Source organism: Tenrec ecaudatus, chromosome 7, assembly GCF_050624435.1.
Source record: "Tenrec ecaudatus isolate mTenEca1 chromosome 7, mTenEca1.hap1, whole genome shotgun sequence".
Lineage (NCBI taxonomy): Eukaryota > Metazoa > Chordata > Mammalia > Afrosoricida > Tenrecidae > Tenrec > Tenrec ecaudatus.
In genome coordinates this window covers 76,725,886-76,746,581 of record NC_134536.1, presented here as the reverse complement: position 1 = coordinate 76,746,581, position 20,696 = coordinate 76,725,886, and the positions used below count along the sequence as shown (strand labels likewise).

The following is a 20,696-nucleotide window of genomic DNA, read 5'->3' as shown; positions in this document are numbered from 1 at the left end:
ATCATCATTCTCAAAAATTTCTCTCTCTCATTTTCTTCATTCTTGTACTCGTCGTTATTACCTCTCCATTTCCCCCAACCTCGCCTGCCACACCCCCAAGAAGCCATTGATCCAGTTACCGTCTCTACAGATTTACCTATTCTGGATTTCACAAACAGAAAAACACTAAAAACAAGCATACGAACAAAAAACTAACAATAACCAAGTAAAATCTCAATAGATAGGACAGCATAAAATATTACATATTAGAGCAAATTTAAAATATATCTTAAGGGTGATCAAATGATAAGGTGCTAACTTTTAATCTAGACACATCTGCAATAATCCACCTTCCAGTGCATTCTGCATCATAGCAAGGCTACTTACATCGTTGGTCTGTGGTGAGAGGGGATTCACCAGAAGCTTAATTTATGTGTATTCCTTCTTCACGTGTTTTTTTTTAACTGCAACAACTTTAAAATGGGTGAAAAGGGAGAGTAAATATTACATTTTAACCCAACTACATCTGTGATAACCGACTTCACAATGATTTCTGTCTGACAACAAGACTATTCACATTCCCCACATATGATCGAAAGGGATCAATCCAAAGTTTAATTCATGTGTGGACCCTGCAAATGGATTTTGGGTTTCTATTGTCATCCATAGTGTTCTGCAAACCAGGTATCCACAATTTAAGCTATGATTTCCTCCTTAGGATTTGGGTTTCATTCTTTGCAGCCCCGTATCACACAGGCTGGTGTGCTTCTTCCACGTTGACTCCTCAATTAGATGTTTGTTCGAAGATAACCCTGTAAGACCTCAGATGCTATTTCAATCGATTTTGTATCTTTTTCACTTTTCCTTCTCTCCTTTTCACCATGAATTACAGTGGGTTCTTAAGGCCTGAGATTGTCTATTTATACGTTTCTAAGACCGTTTTGGAGAGTGGTGATAAGATGATTCTCAAATCCCTCATTACAAAAGAACAATGTCAGTATTGACATCAATACTATCTCTGAAGGAGCTTGGAGTCAGTGCCGACTTGATGGGACCTAACAAGAGTGAAGGGATCTGAAATTCTTCTACATGGCCAATAGTAAGCACTGAGTTACCTGAGCATACCCATTGCACGCTTGTTATGTCGTATATGCTTAGTTGAGTTGGCTATTTTGTTTTCCTGGTGGGTAAAAAAAGGCTATCTTATATAGGAACTTTATAGCAGATCATTTCATATCACACTAGTGAAGCCATCAATTCTCCTAACAAATTTAAAGACATTTTATTATGATTCTTCCCATTTGAAAATTAGGCTGAGCATGGTGTCACAAATCATGTCCTTAGTTCCAGGGCAGTGTATTATTGAATGTGGCACTTCTAGTGATTGCCTGTATTACTCACACCAAATAACCTTTTTTTCTTGATGGGTCTGAACGAAAAAGTTGGGGAAGATGCTGATTATATGATTCAGTTTGTGAGTGATGATTATCAGGGTTACTTGTGATGGACATCCTCTTGGGTATAAAATCAGTCAACTCAACAGTGGGGAAGAGCTGGAGGGGGTGAATTTTGTTAATTTGGAGGAGAAAAGAGCCAAGAGCAGAGCACACACTTTGAATCCTGAGATTTCTGCACATTGAACCTCCTGGTCCAGGAGATCCCTTCAACACCAGAGGCGTGTCAGGAGCAGATGAGTCAACTTCCCAGCACACAGAGCAAGCAAAGCGGAGTGCCTTGGGCAGCAGGCTGGCGTGTGAAGGGGGTGCCTCCAGGTACTTACCTAGAGGAGCTCTATGTGCTGACTCGTTGAGCTAGAACTGAGGAGCGTTAGGCTGAGTCTTATAGTTGAGTGGTGTGTCGTTTAGGGCATTCATTGTCAGCCCCAAAAGAGCTTTGTAACACTGCATAAGCAAGGCAGAGGCCAATGGGGCATGTGGATGAGAGGTCAAAAATCAGCAAGATGCCTGCCTGTGGGCATAGCTTAGCAGAGGATCGTCTGTCTATGTTATTGTATGCTGAACACTTTTAACTGTTAACTTCCTTAATAAACCCCACAATTGTCAGTACTTTTAGTGATTTCTATGTAGTCAGTGTAATGGATTCCTGAACCCAGTTGAAAAAAGTGGAGAGAGCTGTGGGAGGGAAAGTTGCTGTAAAACTTGTAAGAAACGAGGTTGGAGGGTGGGAGTAGGCCTGACTTGAGCTTCAGTGACATTGGCCTTGGCCAGTTGATGCCGCTGATGGTCATTTTCCTTTCCACTTGTGAGGCTGGAGGAGGTCGGCCATAGTACCCACATCATTTTTTTTAAATAGATGGTGTCAGAAGTGAGATTACACTGCCCTGATGTACACAAAAGACCATTAGTCCTTCCTATATTATATTCAAGTCTTCCCTATACAATACACAAATATCCCTGTCTGTGCAGTAGGCTAGGTGTTTAGCCGCTAAGTCCAAAACCGGAGATTCAACCCAACAGTCACTTGGTAAGAAAAAGATAAAGTTGTATGCTTCATTAAGCATACCCCAAGGAGTTTTACACAGTTGACTTAATAGTAGTGAGTACAGAATACACATGTCAACATTCGGCTTAAGTTTGTAGTAAAACCACTGCTTTTAGAAAATTTTCTAAACAAAAGAAGTGTTTTCTCTCAAGCCTTGTTCTTGAAATCCCCGCCCCTTATCAAATGGCTGCTTGATCTTTTTATCTTTATTCTATTCATACCTTATGCTGCTTAATGGGTCTCTATTTTGTATTTGGTGCTAGCTAACATTAAAATATCAACCATTCAAATACATATTCTGCATTCAAAATAACAACAACAATAAAAGTACAGGTAGAGTATGCAGTTGCTCGGTGGAAACACAATCACCTCTATAGAAAAGATAATGAAGAAACTCAATGTCATCAATCCGAACAGGGTCAGGGGCTGACTGTAGAACAAATAATCGAGTAATTTTATTTTTCTCCAGATTTGTGGGAGTTCACAATCCAGATTATCAACTTTGTATTCAACAAATTAAACTACTAACCAAATTTCCCAATAGGTTACTATTCATCCAATCCTTGATTTCCCTTTCCCTCTTCTCTATCATGAAGAAAAGATCCTCAACAAGACAGGAAAGAAAGGGGAAAAAGTCAGAAGAGACTGAGACTTGCTCCTGAATGTAGGAAAGCTAGAGAAAGCACAAGAAATGACATGAAAAAGCAAATCAGAATATTTTAGCAGGCAACCACAGAATATCAAACATTATAATGAAATGTGCAAAGGTCTAACATTAACAAACAAAGAGGTCAGGACATGCTCAGCACTGCTCAAGCTGAAATAACTGAAGGAAAATTCACGCCTTGAGGTGTACTACCAAAAGATTCTACAAGGAAATATGGAATGAAGCAGGGGTATAAAAGCTTAAAGGAATAGGCAGAGTCACATTAGCAAAGATAATGGGTTTATTCAACCATTTCAAGATTCACTGTATGATGAAGAATGATGATATTGAAGAAATAAGTCCCAACCACGTGGAAGGCATTGGAGAAGAACAAAGCTCCAGAATGGATGAAGTCCCGGTTGAGAAATTTCAAAACATGGTTGCAATGCTAGTAGTATTCACTCATGTCTCCAAAGAAATTTGGAAGAGCGCTACCTAGCTATCCGAAGGGAAGAAGCCCTTAGTTGTGCCCATTCTGGAGAAAGGTGATTCAACAGTGTGGGATTTATCAAACAATATAAAATATTATTACATGTAAGTAAAAATTTATTGAAGATAATTTAAAAGCAATCACAGGAGAACATCAGCAGAGAAGTACTGGAAATGCTGGTACATCAAAAGAATACAGATAAGGGATATCAGTTCTGAAGCCAGATGTCAGATAGATATTGGCTGAAAGCAAGATGAGAGATGTTTACTTGTGTGTTATTAACTACGCAAAAACATTCAATTATGTGGAACATAAAAAATTATAGATAACATTGCAAATAATGGGAATTCCTGCTCATATGGAACCTATACCAACCTGGGACCAAGAAACAGCTGTATGAGTAGAACAAGAGAATGCCTCGTGGTTTAAAATCAGGACAACTGTTTATCAAGGTTGTATCGTCACCATATTTATTCCATCTACTGAGCAAATAATCGAGAAACTAGACTATATAAAGAAGAACTATGACTCAGGATTGGAAGCAGGCTCAATCACAACCTATGATATGGAGATGACACAACCTTGCTTGTTGAAAGCAAAGAAAACCTGAAGCATTTCTGATGAAGCAAAACTGATAAAGATCAAAGATCATAGCCTTCAATGTAGATTACATCTATATGTAAAGAATACAAAAACACTTACCAATGAGCAATTTCATGATCAGCAGAGAAAAGATTGATGTTGTCGAATATTTCATTTTATCTAGCTCCACAATTAATGTTCATGGAAGCAGCTGCCAAGAAATCAAACATAGTGCGTTGGGCAAATCTGTTGGACAAGCCCTCTATCAAGTGTTGACGAGCGAAGCTGTCACTTTGAGGATGGGGGCGCCCCTGACTATAGCTATGAGAGTCTTGATTGCCTCCTACACATATGAAAAGTGGGCAGTGAGTAAGGAAGGCCAGAAGCAAATGGATGCCTTCGAATTATGGTGTTATGGAGAATATTGGCAGTATCACGAACTGCAGGAAAAACAAACAAATCTGCCTGGAAAGAAGCACAGCGAAGATGGCAAGACTTTGTCTCACATGCTTCAGATATGTTATTGGGAGGGATCAACTCCTTCTCAGGAAAGTGTAGGGCTAGCGAAAGAGAGGAAGACCATCATGGAGATGAAGGGATGTACTAGTTGCAGCAATGGGCTCAAGCAGCAACGATTGTAAGGATGGCACAGGACCAGGCGGTTTTGTTCTGCTGCACGTAAGGTCACTGCGAGTCAGAATTGGCCAAATGGCACCTAACACAGCAACATAAGGTTGTCAGGAGTTGGCATTGACTTGAGAGAACCTAACACATAACAAAGCAAAAGCATGTGTCTTAAGTCACATGGTCTCAGAGTCTGAACGCGTATGTTTTATTCTTGGGGTCTCTATTAGTCAGATTTGACCACAACTGACAACAACAACATTTAAAGTCTAGTCCAGAATGTTCAACAGAACTTTCTGAATGGATGAAAATGTTTTCCTATAATTGCCATCCAAGATATCCCCAAGAATACGTTGAACACTCGAAATGTGGTCAGTTCAACTGGAGCACAGATCTTATTTAATTTTAAATTTAGATAGCTCCGTGTGGCTGTGGTTATCTCACTGGATAGCCGAGTCTCGCATCTTTGAAGATGCAACCATACGTTTTATCTATGATCATCTTTATAGGAATAAATGTAATTATTGCAACAAAACATTTCACGGACTGATAAGAAACAGTTATTGAAAATTCCAGTTAACAGGTACTATACCAAATCATGAGAAACGTTTAAAGGTTCCCTTTGGGGGAGGGGGAAAACTGTGCAGCTGATACCAAGGGCTCAAGTGGAAAGCAAATGGTTTGAGAATGATGATTGGAAGAAATGTACAAATATGCTTGACACAATGGATACATTTATGGATTGGATTAAGAGTTGTACAGTCCCCCAATAAAATGATTTTTTTTTATTTTAAAATAAACTATAACAAACCCCACCTCCCTCCCACCCCCGCCCCGAAAAAGTTCACTTTGGAGTTCTGAGAACATTGAAAGCCATAATAAATAGGAAAATAATTTATATAAATAAATTATAATTAATAAATTATCACTGTACTTGCTGCTGCTGTTCTAGGCTAAACAGCTTATGTCCACTCTTGAGGAGTTGGCCACTGAAACCTTATGCATAAGAGCAGAGCATCCTTAGACATAGTGATGAAAATGGGCACTTTGAGGGATTAGCCACTGAAAGCATTATGAATAGCAGCTAAATATTGTTAGTATAGCCTCCAAAGATGAGCCCCTCAGGTTGGAAGGCACTCAAAACATGACTGGAACTATTGATGGCATGATGTCTGGATCATGTCCTAATAAAATGATCTGGGGGAAATGATTGGAAAGGACTGCCTCCTAAAACTAGAGTCAACCCCAACGGTGTAGATGGAGTAAAGCTTTTGAGACCTTCATTTGCTTATGGAACACAACTAAAAATTAGAAGGCGCAGCTGAAAATATCTACTAGCAACCAAAATGTGGAATGCGCAAAGTATGAATCTCGGAAGATTGGAAGTTGTGAAAATGATGGACCATAGAAAGAACAATATCCTAGGCATTCGTGAGCTGAAATGGATTGGTACTGGCAGTTTTGCTTCAGAGATCATCCTAGGATCTACTAATCTGGGAAGGACAAGCTAGAAAAGAATGGCTTAACAGTGATGTCAAATATAATATGTCACGATCTATCCTGAAGGACAATGCCGCAATGGGATGATATCTGTATGTCGCAAAGGAAATCCAGTTAATACAATTATTACTCAAATTTATGTACCATATGCTAAAGTTAGTGATGAAGAAACTGAAGCACTCTACAGTTGAAGTCAAAGAAGAAAGGACAGTTGTTTGGAAGTACGGCCTTGATGACAGAAGGAAAGCAGGAGACTGTGTAACAGAATTTTGAAAGACCAGTGACTTCTTCATTTCAAATCCCTGTTTTCAATAACATAAATGACAATCACACATATGGACGTCATCAGACAGAAGACACAGGAATCAAACTGACTCTAGCTAAGGGAGGAGACAATGGAGAAACTCACTATTCAGAAGCCAAAACCAGGCCAGGAGATGACTGTGGAATAAAATTCAAGAAACTCAAAACAGATCCATGAGATCCAAAATATAACTTTGAGTACTTTCCACCTGAATTTCAAGAACAGAATTGACATATTGAACTCTGATGACAGCAGATCAGAAGAGCTGCTGTTGGAGGACACCAAGAAATCATATATGAAGAAGGCGAAAGGTCACTGAAAAGACAAGAAAGGAAGAAAGGATCAAGTGGATGTCAGAGGGGCACGGAAACTTGCTCGTGCATGCAGTGCCGGAAAAGCAAATGGACAAAACAATGACACCAAAGAACTGAACGGAACATTTCAAAGAACAACTCAAGAAAACAAAGTAAAAGTATTATAATAAAATGTGCAGAGACGTAGAGTTAAAAACTTTAAAAGGAAGAACACTCTCAGCATATTTTAAACTGAAAGAAGTAAAGAAAAAATTCTAATCTCAAGTTGCAATATTGAGAGCTTCTATGGGCAAAATATTGAACAATTAAAGAAGCATTAAAAGATGATGGGAAGAATACACAATTACTGTACCAAAAAGAACTAGTCAACAGTCAACTATCTCAAGAGGAATTTATTATGTGATCAAGAACCAATGGTACTGAAAAAAGAAGTCCAAGCTGTGCTGAAGGCACTCGCAAATAAATAAACTAATGTGGGCAGTGAGTAGTATGCAGTGCTTTCTTCTGTTATGCGTGGAGTCACTGGGAGTCAAATCGACTCCAGGGCGCCTCTATTCAAAGCAATCCTGTAAGACAGAGAACCACTGGACTTCCTGGGTTGAAATCTTTGCAAGTGCAGATGGGTAGGTCTTTTTCCTGTGAAGCCAGTGATGGGCTTTGACCCTCCTGCCTTTCTACTAGCTCCTGTGTGCTTAATCATTGCACTACCAGGCTCGTTTCATTAGAGATATCTATTAGGGGGCATGAAGTGTAGAATAACTGCCTATACATGTTTTTAAAAGTTTCTTTGAGAAGTTTATATTTAAGTTGGAACCTCACAGAAGAATTGTAAAATAAATAAATAACCCAAGCCCATTTCAATCAAGTCCATTTCTACTCACTGTGACCCAATAGGACAGAGTAGAACTGTCCCAGTGGGTTTCCACGGTGCCGACTGCCACATCTTTCTTCCATGGAGCAGCTGGTAGGTGCTAGCCACCAACCTTGGTGAGCAGTTGACCAGTTAACCACCGTGCTACCAGATTTCCTGGGGCAAAATAAATGTTATCAAATACATAGGCTAAAGAGCAGAAGGAAGTGGCAGGGTATTTCAGAAAACTTTGGAATCTTCAAGCCAGTTCTCACTTGCTATGCTTCAGAGGATGCTGCCCGAGAGTAGGCTTCTGTCTTGATTATATGGTCTTAAGAGAAGGAAGCAGTTTGACTGCTGAATGGTCTCGTAGTGCCCCTGGTACTGTTGTTAGATTTTTTTTTTTTTTGCTTATTTGGAGGAACTAGCTTAAATTTTTAAAGTCTGTTTCATTAGATTTATAAGCTCTTTAGAAAGAGATCATGTCTGTCTTATTCATCAGTGTATTCAAAAGCATCTGATAGGAAATCAATAAATCTATTATTTATTTATTATTTATTATGTTGTTGATTTAGAACGTGTCTGTTCATTTTGATGATTGCTGTTCTTTGGAACCACCTGTCAGTTTTTCAGGTTGGCTGCTGACTTCCAGTATTCCACCTCTTTCTTGGTCAGCCATTATTTCGTCAGTCACTGTTTGGCGTAGCCCTTGGCAAGTTTCACGACAAAGTTCCTTGAATTTTAATTCAGGTTTAGGAGGTCGGTGCACGTATGGGGTTGAATGCGAAGTCACCCAAGTCATGGCACTGTGGTGGAAAAGGATCTGAAATAATTCATCAATTCTAGCTATAAAAGCAAAACCCTACCGCCATCTAATCCATTGCTACTCAGAGTGATCATTTACCGTAAACCGTTACAGGTGCAAAGCCGCAGGAAAAGAACTGCCACTTTGGCTCTCTGAGACTAACATTTACAGAGTGGAAAGCCTGATCTTCCTCCTGAAGAGCAGGTGGTGAGTTTGAACTGCTGAGTTTGTGGTTGGCAGGCCCACAAATAGCCCCCTCTGCCACCAGGGCACCCACTCTATCTAAAGGGCATGTGCTTCATTAAACTATTTAACAAATTCATTTTAAAAGGATTGAGATATAAAAGTAAACGAGAACATTCCAGAGTGCCTTTATTGGTATCAACACTGGAGAGCAGAATAACATCCCATTTGGCCGTCCCACTTCATCCTAAGCCATGTTCACATATTACCTTATGTTGCTATTCCTTCTTTATTTGATGGCCTAATCTTGCCGTAAGAGAAATAATGTCCTCTCATTAAAACATGAAATCAAATTTAAATAACAAAAATCAGAGTAACTACTTTCACTCCCGTTCCTCATAAGGTACATCTCTCTAGGCTCAGTCTTTAACACAATGCCCTATTAAACCAAAGAAAGCCAAAGAGTCCTCACTGCCATTGAGTTGCGTGCCCACACAGAATGACCCTGAAGGACTGAGTAGAATCGCTCCTGTGCGTTTCTGAGAATATACATCTTGATGGCCTCACAGCCTATGTCCCTGCCACTCAGCAGCTGGTGGTTTAGAACTGCTGACCTCGTAGTTAGCAGCCCAATTTATAAGGCAGTAAGCCACCCTTCCTTATGAAAAGGCAGCAAAAACACAAACTAACCGATCTCACTGCCCTCAAATAGCTTTCAACTCAGTGACAGGCACATAACAACAAAAGAAGCACACAAAAATAAGGTGGTCAATTTGTCTGGAGTCCTGGCTGCATAGTGGGTTAGGGTTACGTGTTGAGCTGCTATCCACAGGGTCAGCCATTTGAAACCACCAACTGCTCTGTGGGGGATAAGGTGAGGCTCTCTCCTCCCTTCATGAGGGACAGCCTGGAAAACCCACTCCGTCCCATAGGGTGGTCACTACGAGTCAGAATGGAACCGATGGCAGTGTTTGCTGCTGCACCAAAAACTACACGGATATATGCAAAGATCTGACATAACATTTTAATATTTCCTGTCCGCGCTCGCACCCCAGCTGCAAACTTCTGAGCACTTGCAGGGTGCTCTGACGCTCGCCTGATCCCAGCCCTCCTTCCCGGAACCCGCCCGCAGGCTCGGCGGGGCGGGGCTGACGCACTTCCGGTCCGCCCGCCCCGCCCCGTCCGAGCGCGTTCGCCTCGGGCGTCTGACGGGGGTCTCTTGTCCCTCCGCGCGTCCCGTCCCGCCCCGCCCCGCCCCGTCCCGTCCGGTCCCGTTCCGTCCCGCCTCACCTCGCCTGCCGCCGCCTTCGGGCTGACGTGTCTTCAGCTCTTCCGCGGCCTGGTGCTCGGGCCGTGATGGCGGACGCCTGGGAGGAGATTAGGCGGTTGGCGGCTGACTTCCAGCGGGCGCAGTTCGCTGAGGCGACGCAGAGGTGCCCGACCCCGCGCCGTACCGGAGCCCCCGATAGGCCCCGAGCGGACCTCCGGCCCAAGACCCTTCTCCCCGAGTCCCACGACCGCGGTCCCTAGTCCAGTTGTCGGCGGGGAATCGTGCGTCGCAGGCGCCCAGAGCCCCAGCCTCCCGCGGGACGCCCCGGCGGTGGCAGAGGCCGGTGGCGTCGGCTCTCCCTGGAGTGCGCCCGGGAGGAGTCACCCAAGTCAGCGCAGGGCATCGGTGTGTCTCCCGACCCGACGTTTGCCCACAGAATGAGATTTGACGGGAGAGATTGAGCCCCTGTCGTGTGAATACTGACCCTTCGAACCCTGCGCCACCCTTTTGTGCATCATACAGATGTTCTAGGCCAGATGCATGCCCCCGTCGGACGTGAGCTGCGAGCTTGTGTCTGAAACACCCAGACTCAGCCTTTGAGTATTAAACAGCACAGGTATAATGATCATAGAGCCCTGTGTAGCTAGTGGCTATTTTTGCCCGCAGTGTTTTTATTCCTTAGCCCCCTAATGCTGTGTTTTGTAGCATTGGTGCAAACTAAGACACACGCACTAAGTGAAGTGATTGGTTACCTGACAAAAGCAGCTTAGGTCCGAGCCTCCTGTTAGCCTGTCTAGACCAAGTGTGTGAATGAGGCAATTTAAAAGAAAATTCTGGTTAATTTAAAAGAAATTTCTGGTTTTTGCTACAATTAAACTGAAAATTGAAGTCAGAGGACAGCCCCCCCCCACCAAATTACGCGTCATCAATTCTCTATTCAACTTTGAAGGTGGAAAGCAAACCGAAAAACAACATATTTAATGATTTAGACCTATTGAATAAATTATTTAAGTGCACGTAAACTTGCATACTTCCTACGGGTGTTTAAAAAATTACTGAATCAGTATTGCTATATTAATGAAAATGTATTGCATTTATATCCGACTTAGTAACTCTGCCCTCAACTGTTTTTAAAAACCCTGTTTTCATATATCTCAGTGTCACGTTTTTATTGAGCATCAAATATATCAGTGCAGTTTTGAGAACAGTACTTTTCTCATTTCCTGCAGATTGTCAGAAAGGAACTGCATTGAAATTGTGAATAAATTGATTGCTCAGAAACAGCTAGAAGTAGTTCACACACTTGATGGAAAGGAATATATAACTCCAGCTCAAATCAGCAAAGAAATGAGAGATGAACTCCATGTTCGGGGTGGTAAGTCATTCCTTAGTTTTCTTGTTTGTTATTAAAAGGGGGAAAATAGAACAATATCTTAAAACCATAATTAATATCATATATAAATAATCAGATAACCATTCTCAGTTAATGTGACCATTAGCTTTACTAGTTCTAGTAAGGTAGGGCAAAGAATATTTGTATAATTTAAATGAGTTTAAATATTACTTTACAGAATTACCTTTTTTGTTCTTTTTAGTTACATTTACTTTCTGTGAATTGGCTATTTTAGGATTCACTAATTATTACATGTCGTAAAAATAGGCACCTAGCTGCCTGTTATAATATTGGCAAAATAGTAAAGGAGGACAGATGTTATAGGACCGTGGCAAAAAACTCAGGGCCGTGGAGTCATGCCTTATTACTCATAGTAACCCTGCAGCACAGGCTGGATTTGCCCTGTGGGTGTCTGAGATTGTAATTCTTTATGGCTGTAGGAACGCTCATCTTTTTCCCAAGGTGGAGCTGATGCATTCAAACTGCTGGTCTTGTTAGCAGTCAAGCTTACTCCAGCAGGGGCAGCAGTTTGAAACCACCAGCCAGTACTCAGGAGAAAATTGAGGTTTGGTTTTTTTGGTTGTTTTTAATAGGTCTATCACCCACTCAAGACTATACTACCAGCCCTTTTAAAAAAAAAAACCCAAAAGTTACCTTTATTTGAAAATTAAGAAATTCAATACAAGAGTGGTGCTATGCCCATCAGATTATTTGAATTGCTATTACAATTATGCATAAAAACCCATTTAGCCTATGTGAATGCTTTGATTAAAATGGAAGCAACTGTAAAAGTAACTTCATTTATTTGTTTTTTAAGTATGACTGATGTTAGCTTTATTTTTTACCTTTTTACATAGTACTCGTATAATATGAGCTGGCACTTGGAATATTTAGCAGATTTTCTTCAGCTGATAGTTAGAAACTAAGCACTTTCTGTAAAGTCTGGCCAACTTGGTATGTCATGTGATGTTCTTATTTATTCTGAATCAATAAATAAAACCTTGAAAATAATATTGCTTATGCTTTCAGCCATGTAGCTCTTGGTTTTGGATTTGAAAACATTGTCCTAAATGAGTATCCTTAATAGAAAACGTATTATTTGCATTCAAAATTTATACCTATTGCAATATATAATTTTTGAGTGATATATTCTGTATATTAAATAAATGATCTGTGTTTTCTTGAAAGGTCGAGTAAACATTGTTGATCTACAACAGGTAATTTTTTAATTACAAAATTTCCCGTTTTTAAATTTTTTGATATTATGAATTCTTTCAATGCTTAAAAAGTATTCACTAAGACTAGTAGCATTTTAACAATAATTTTTAAAATAATTTTGAAGGAATCATTATATAACCCTAACTGATATGTTGAATTAATATAACAGGTTCTTTCTCTATTGACCTACTTGTTCTTTAGTCTTCTAAATAGACCATTTTATGTGATTGTGAGATTTGTTAAATTTGGCATGGGAAATCACTAGATTTTCATGTTTACATGGGTTTAGTATGTGAAAGAAGTAGATAAATATAAAACAACTGTAAAAAATATATTCAAAATATATAAGTGCACGCCATCACTAAAGTATACTTTGTCCTGTGAAAAAGAAGATTGTCCAACTTTGTGTGAAATAATCATGTGAAAATGTTATAGACTACATATAAACCTTGCACGCATGTTGAAATGCAGCTGTTCAGAATGGAAAGTAGATATGCAGTAAGCCTCTAATTTTTGATTGAAGCTTTTACAACATTTCAACCAATTTGAATTTTACATCTGAGAATAAGTATTAAAAGTCTTACTAAATGTGGTTTAAATATAGAACTAAAATAATATGAACCTGACCCTATAGGAATTTGTGTATATTTTCCAGGTTATTAATGTGGATCTGACTCATATTGAAAATAGAGTTGGTGACATTATTAAATCAGAAAAGCAGGTGCAGCTAGTGTTGGGACAACTGATAGATGAGTAAGTATACTATTTAGGAGCACTTGGTGTTTCTTCTTCTTTAATACAGTTTATTTTTAAATGTAGGCTAATTGTGGCCAGTTAGGTACCTTTAAGGATTCTTAAAATGCTTAATTTTATTGTTAGAGCATAATTCTACTTAAAAAGTAAGTAGCTAGTTATGTAGGGTACTTGAGTATGGTATGAAATATTTTCTATTATCTTCAAGCAACAAAAAGCTTAACTTTCTATGCGACCTTATCTCTGAAAGGAAATTTATTCTAAAAAGTAACGCTAAAACTTGACAGCAAAATTGTCACTGTTAAAAATATTATATTTGTCTTCTGATTAACCATACATTCAGTCACAATGATGAAAAACGCCAGATTGTGAATAATGAATGTTAACATACACATATATAAATTTCAGAAAATGGAAATGTATATTCCTTTGGGGCATATATTATGACAATATAAATTGAAAAAATAGAGAGGAAAATATTATTATGATTTTTCCCCCTTGCTTTTTATTATCAGGAACTATTTGGATCGGTTAGCAGAAGAGGTAAATGACAAATTGCAAGAAAGTGGCCAGGTAACCATATCAGAACTGTGTAAAACCTACGATCTTCCTGGAAACTTTCTGACACAGGTATTTCTCTTAATAATGTAATATGTCTTTTTAGATATATACAGAATTTTAATGGAAGAGAAAAGCTAGCCTCTTTAGTTGTTTCTTGTAAAACTCTTAATATTGATATAGCAGTGTAGTAGTATTTTGGAATCCTTCTTAAACCTTGATTTTTCCTACTATAAAAACCAAATCAAACTCACTGCCATCCAGTTGATTCCTACGCATAGTAGCCCTTTAGGACAGACTACAATTGCTGTTTGGGTTTTTGAAACTTAAAGGCCTTTACAGGGGCAAAAAGCCTCATGTTTTTTCCATGGATAAGGTGTGTTCGAACTGCTGACCTTGTGGTTAACTGTGACCACCATGTCTCAGTGACGGGCGGACTTTGTTGCATAAAAATGATGTCAATCTTCCTGAATGTAGAGAAAACCTAAAAACAATAAATTCTAAGCTCTTGATATAATAGCTAATAAGCCATTTATTTTATGGGTTTAAGTAGTGCTTTTGCTATCAAGTACATAAACTTTATCCGGGATATTTACAGTTCTGTCTCCTAATTATAGTGTGAGAACTAGCTGATGAAGATTATGATTTAGAAGAGTGGTTCTCAACCAGGGACATTTGGCAGTGTTTAAAGACATTTGTGATTGTTGAACTAGGAAGAGAAGGAGGGGGGACACTGATGGCACTCAGACCAGGGATGCTGCCAAACATCCTCCAATGAACAGGATACTCCCCAGCACCTACTTACCACTCAATAAAGAGTTCTTGGGCCCAAAATGTTACTGGTATCGTGATTGAGAAACCCTGTTCTTTTCTTTTGTTGTGACTTTTTCCCCTACTATACACACAGTATAGGAGGGAACATAAACAAGGAATCTCACATATCTTTTACCTTAGATACTGGTATTGGGAGTCAGACATCTTGATTTACAATGGAATAACAATGGGGCCTAAAGTAGAGGCGCACTGTGTCTTTGTTTTTTGGGTTTTGGATTGACATTTTAGGATTTCTGAAGTCTTTTTAGAACAGTGAAAAAGACATGGCCTTTGTAGTTAAAATAGACCTTGGCTTGAATCCTGATTGTACCACTTAATCTTGTTTGACCTTAAGAAAATTGATTTTTCTAGTCGGTGCATCAGATCACATGTATGAAAACTGGGAATCAGTATGCTTTTCTGTTGGTATTTGGTGAAAATATTTGTCACAAAGGATGTCCTCAATGAATGATAACTCTTTTTTTTTTTAATTTCCTAAAACCATTAAGTGAAAAGATAAGTCTTTTTGCTTTTAGAAAATCCAGGTTGTAAAATTTACCAAGCTATAGGTGTACGAGATTAATTTATAACACACAAATCAATTTGGTCACCTACTTTTTAAGAGTAAACTCTCCTAAGTTACATTTAATATACTATATAAGGTTTAAATTATACATTTTACATAGCACTTCAGGAGCCTAAATTCTGTTTTACATGAACAAATGTAAATCACAGTAAGTGGAGGAGGGGGGGATTTTTTAAAAAACACTTAGAAAATACCAAATCAGATCCAGATTTCTTGTAAAACTATCATTCTGAGTACAGTTTAGAAATTTGTGGTTTCTTGATATTTTTCAGTTCTAATTTTTCTGGACTTTACAGTTACCAGTTTATATTCATAATATTTTCCAAAAGCTCATTAAGAAGTTGTCTGAAAGGAATTTTTCTGTATCGTGTAAGTAGCAACAGCGCTGACATGGATGGGATGTTTAATGTATCCAGACTTAATTCCGCTGTGCCTGCCTCCAGTCATAGTGCAGTTCTGGAGAAATGTGTGCTTGAGTTTCAAAGTGTCTTGTCAAGTAAACTCTCTCCTTGCTGTAGAATAGAGAACCAGACTGTCCATCACAGTAGTTTTATGGATATAACTTGTAAGTGTTTACATCATAGAAGATAGCTTTCTTGGTTTTTAAGAATCTTGAAAGGAAATATATTTTCCCTCACTACTACTGCAAGTTCCAGATGGGGTCTTCCCTGCAGCCCATGTCATCGCTATCTGTGTTGTGTAGAGCTGCCTTTTACCTATTCAACTGCTTGAGCACTTGACTTTACTCCAAGTAGCCAAGCCTTTTGACCCATTCATTTGTTGTTTCAAGATAAGGACTTTTTCTAGAATCTGAATCTTTAGCTTACCTATCTCTTGAATTTGTTCTTGTTGAAATTTCTTGATTGTATGATTCAGCAGCATGCAAAATGATCACAGTGTGACTTTGCCAGTGTGTTTTGCATCTACTCCTAGGCACTAACTCCGAGGCTAGGTAAAATCATTAATGGACACATCGATCTCGATAACAGAGGAGTGATTTTCACTGAAGCTTTTGTGTCTCGACATAAAGCACGCATCCGTGGACTCTTCAGTGCTATTACCCGGTAAGCTTATTTACAGCAGATGTCTTTTTGCGTTTCTAAGATTGTGGTTTGCAATCGTTTTTTTCCTTGGAGGTGGAAGCTTTTGTTTGTTTTTGGTGGTGTAGAGGTTACATGTTGGGCTGCGATCCACGTCGTTGGCCGTTGGAAACCACCAGAAGCTCCACGGGAGAAAGACTAGGCTTTCAATTCCCATAAACAGTTACAGTCACCCTGGAATGATGGCAAATGCCTGCAATATATTCAGAAGACCTGTGGATCATAGTTCTATTGTGTATTAACCCAAACAACCTTGCAGATAGGTCAGTCAGGTTGGTTACAGCCTCCTTGGGCCTCCAATTCTTCATCTGGAAAAGGTAACTTTTATAAGGGCTTCATGTGTTGGGCTGCTCACGTTGAGATCACAATTCAAGCCCACCAGCAGCTCCTTGGGAGGAAAATGAGGCTTTCTGCTCCCGTAAAGATTCACAGCCTCAGAAACCCAAAGGAGCAGTTCTGTGCTGTCCTATAAGGTCACTATGAATCAGAATTAACTCAATGGCAGTGAGTTTGCCCTTATTGTTGTTTACCAAGTAAAGGGGCCTGGTTAGTGCTTTGGGTTCAACCAGTGGTTCTGCACCTTCATAATGCCAGGACCTTTTAATACAATTTCTCATGTGGTGGTGATCCCCAACCATAAAATTATTTTCGTTGCTACTGCATAACTGTTATTTTGCTACTGTTAAGAATTATAATGTAAATATCTGATATGCAAGATGTATTTTCATTGTTACAAATTGAACATAATTAAAGCATGGTGATTAATCACAAACAATATGTAATTATACGTTGTGAAATATTTATTTCTAATTAAAAATAAATTAAATTTTGTCTTGAAACATGGTGTAGCATGGGTAACAGTCTTATATAACAACAGTATACTACATTGCTACATTTTGTGACAGTATGTGTAAAAAGCCAACTTCAGTGGGAAGGTTGAGATACCTTCTTTCTCACCAGATCAGCATATCTGCTTGTGGGCAGACCCGTCTGGAGACAGTTGAGGAACCGTGTCTTGGTTCCTAAGACCATTGGAAATATGTGTTTGCTGATGGTCTTAGGAGACCCCTGTGAAAAGGTCATTACACCACCGCCCCCCCAAAGGGGTCTCGACCCACAGGTTGAGAACCACTGGTTAGTCATTGGGCTGCTGACAACTGCAACATACTAGCCTTTCCAAGAGTGACAGATGAGGCCTTCTGCTCTCATCAAGATCTATAGTCTCAGAAATCTGAAGGAGTGGAAGTGGTTTCACACTGTCACTATGAGTTGGAGTCAACCTGGTGGCCTGGAGATTGTTCATTTGTTTGCTTGTTTACTTATCAAATAAGGTTTTACAATTCTACTTAATTACAGTGTTTATTTTCTAACGTGTTAACTTATCTAAAACAAAAATTTCTGAAATGGCTGTATTTGTGTGACAAACTCAACCTTAGAATTCAGAAAACTGAATTTTCAATTATTCCTTTTTACCTGTCATCAGTTTAGCTCAATGACTTTGTGTCCCTCCAGCCATTGTGTGTAAATTTCTCCCCTCTGAAAGCCCAGACTTCCCTGAGCCTCATATTCCATTCCACTTCTCCCCTTGTCTGCTCTTCTTAATAGTTAACCTTCTTGGGACTTGACATCTTCATTCATCATCTCAGTTAACTCACTTTCTACCACTGGTTAACTTCTACCACTGACTTAGCAAAAAAGTCACTCACTGTCATCAAATCTCTCAGATACTTACTTGCTGATGTAGAAGCAGGATTTAACACGTCTTCTTGAGATTTTCTCTTTCCTTTTTTCCTTCTGAAACCACACATCACAGGTTTCATCTCCACTTTTTCTAGCTCTCCTTCCATCCCCTTGAAAGTTTTGTGCGAGACCATCTTTTTCCTCTCCGCTATAAACTGTCTTTCTAGATAATTTCACCTTTCTGGATCATTTTGGATTCATACTGGTCTATCTCCTTATTACCTCTCCTTAAATATTTTATAACTGTCTCAAGCACAACATACAAAAAGAACTCACCAACTTTGGACCACGACCTGCTTCCTGAACTGGATTTATTCTCCTGTCATTTCTCCTTTCCTTTCACAATCTGCTATCGAGACATTGCTAGTACTATCCTGAAAATTGGTTTAACAAATTGATTCACTCAAAAATTATCATTTCCAAGAAATCCAAAATCCAGGGTTTTTAAATATTCAGTAATTTCAAGCAGCCATTTCTGCTCTCCCACCTTTTATAGAGAAAGTTCACACATCTTAATAAATCAGCAAGAGAGACTTAGTATAGTTGGAATACTTAAGTATCTTTTAGTTGTATACACAGAAGTAAAAGCAGACAAATCTAAACCAGAGGACAGATTTAATTGACTTAAAATAAGTAGAGAAGAAAATCATGGTTGAAAAGAAAGATTCAGAATCCTGTTTCAGCGTACCTTTACAAAAACAGAATTATTTTAAAGGAAATGCACTTATTGGAATCTACTCAAAAGATACAAAAACATAACCACACACAGACAGAAACATTCACAACAGTATTGATGGCAGTTTCGAACTAGAAACAGTCGAAATGTCCATCAGTTGGTAAGCGGATAAGCAACTGTGCTATATCCATAAAATGGGAAGTTATTGAGTAATAAGCAGGAACTAATAAATGGTCCACCTGGTGCAGTGGATGCACCTGAAAATCTTGCTAAGTAAATGAAGCAAGACATAGACCGAGTGTTGATTCCATTTATGGAACAGCAGAATAGTAGTTGCCTGCAGGTATTAACTGCTGACAGGTGTACAGGAACTTTTGAGGATGTTGCAAATGTTCTAAAACTAGATTATAATGATGAGTGCATAATTATAAATTTAATAACATCATAGAATTGGTTTCTTAAATGTGAACTTGAATGTAATCCCCTTTTATGGAATTTAAAAGTCATTGCTTATTAAAGCAATTTTTTAAAGATAGGCATAATCATTATAGAAAATACTTTGGAGGAAAAAAGAGCATTTAGCAGGCCTTTCCCCATGATGCACCCTAAATTGCTAGTATATCTTTCCAGATCCAGTTTATATATAATTTCGTTATTCAAAATGAAATCATGTTTAACAAATACTGGAATATTCCTCGTCAAGAAAAGAACTTCCCAAATAAAAAGAACAGGGGTGGAAGAAAATATATGTACTGGGCAGATAGTCACGTATAACCCAATCTGAGGCTCAAATTTGGTAAAGAGCAAAGTAAATTGATCCTAGATTGGGAAGATAGAAAAATTCCCTGGTGTTTCGTAACTTTATCTTGTTTCAGTGTGTAAACTTTAGTGTAATTTTTATTTCACCTTTCCCTTTAAGTTAATTGGTGTTTGTATAAATTCTATCCTGTTTTTTGAATTCATAAATATTTAGAACTAAATAATAAATATGAAGATTTTTAGTCTGTCTTTTTGTTGTCCTTTTCCTGTCCATAAAGGCCAACAGCAGTAAGTCCTTTGATATCAAAATTTGGATTTCAGGAGCAGCTCCTTTACTGTGAGTTTGGCTTAAATCACATTTCACTTAATTAGCTACTGAATTACTGGTGATTGTAAACCATCTTGATTTTATTGTTCTGCCCTCTACTAGCCTTAAAAGTAAGTTTGACTAAAGTATTTCTTGGTGTTAAAAAGTTTGTATATACAGACGTATCTCTGAGATACTGCTAGGTTGATTCCAGATGCTAAACAGTTAGTTACTTGAACTTTATGTGCACAAGTGTCTTTATACTACACTGTAGTCTAATAAGTGTACAGTTGTGTTAAATAGTGAAAGTGTCAATGGCATTTTGAAATAGTGTGACACAGACACAAAATGTGACACAGACACAAAGTGAGCACATGCTGTTAGACAAATGTTTGACAATTGACATCAATTTGTAAATAACACAGTATTGGTGGAGGTGTATATCTGTGCCAATTTTCATTTATATGTCTACGTATTAAATCCATGAAGCATTTTGTTTCCTGAAAAAAAAAGAATGACGAAAAATTACGTATATACATGCTTATATATGCACGTATGGATGTAATTTATGTATAGAAACAAACAGAATGCTGTTATGAATAATGCATGTACATACATATGAGGGAGCTTAAAACTATTTCATGGTAAAATTTCATTATCTTTCTATCATTTTTTTCCATGAAAATTTTTAAGGCCTCCTTATTTATATAAGAATTTTTAATGTGAGGTTAATCATAATTTTTA

The 20,696-nt window shown here is 38.6% G+C and overlaps 1 protein-coding gene across 2 annotated transcripts in view; it reads left to right on the top strand.

Moving 5' to 3' along the window:
- The first annotated feature begins 10,044 nt into the window (after window positions 1-10,044).
- Window positions 10,045-20,696, top strand: part of UFL1 (UFM1 specific ligase 1) — a 30,957-nt gene continuing 20,305 nt past the window's right edge. Inside the window, exons 1-7 of one of the 2 annotated variants that reach the window (XM_075554756.1) lie at window positions 10,045-10,212; window positions 11,279-11,424; window positions 12,631-12,659; window positions 13,316-13,413; window positions 13,929-14,043; window positions 16,304-16,434; window positions 19,924-19,982. In XM_075554756.1, the coding sequence (XP_075410871.1) occupies window positions 10,136-10,212; window positions 11,279-11,424; window positions 12,631-12,659; window positions 13,316-13,413; window positions 13,929-14,043; window positions 16,304-16,434; window positions 19,924-19,982 (655 nt within the window). In that variant the 5' untranslated portion in view covers window positions 10,045-10,135. Of the gene's footprint in view, window positions 10,213-10,499; window positions 10,666-11,278; window positions 11,425-12,630; window positions 12,660-13,315; window positions 13,414-13,928; window positions 14,044-16,303; window positions 16,435-19,923; window positions 19,983-20,696 lie in introns of those variants that run through there. The other variant, XM_075554757.1, reaches the window with a different exon arrangement.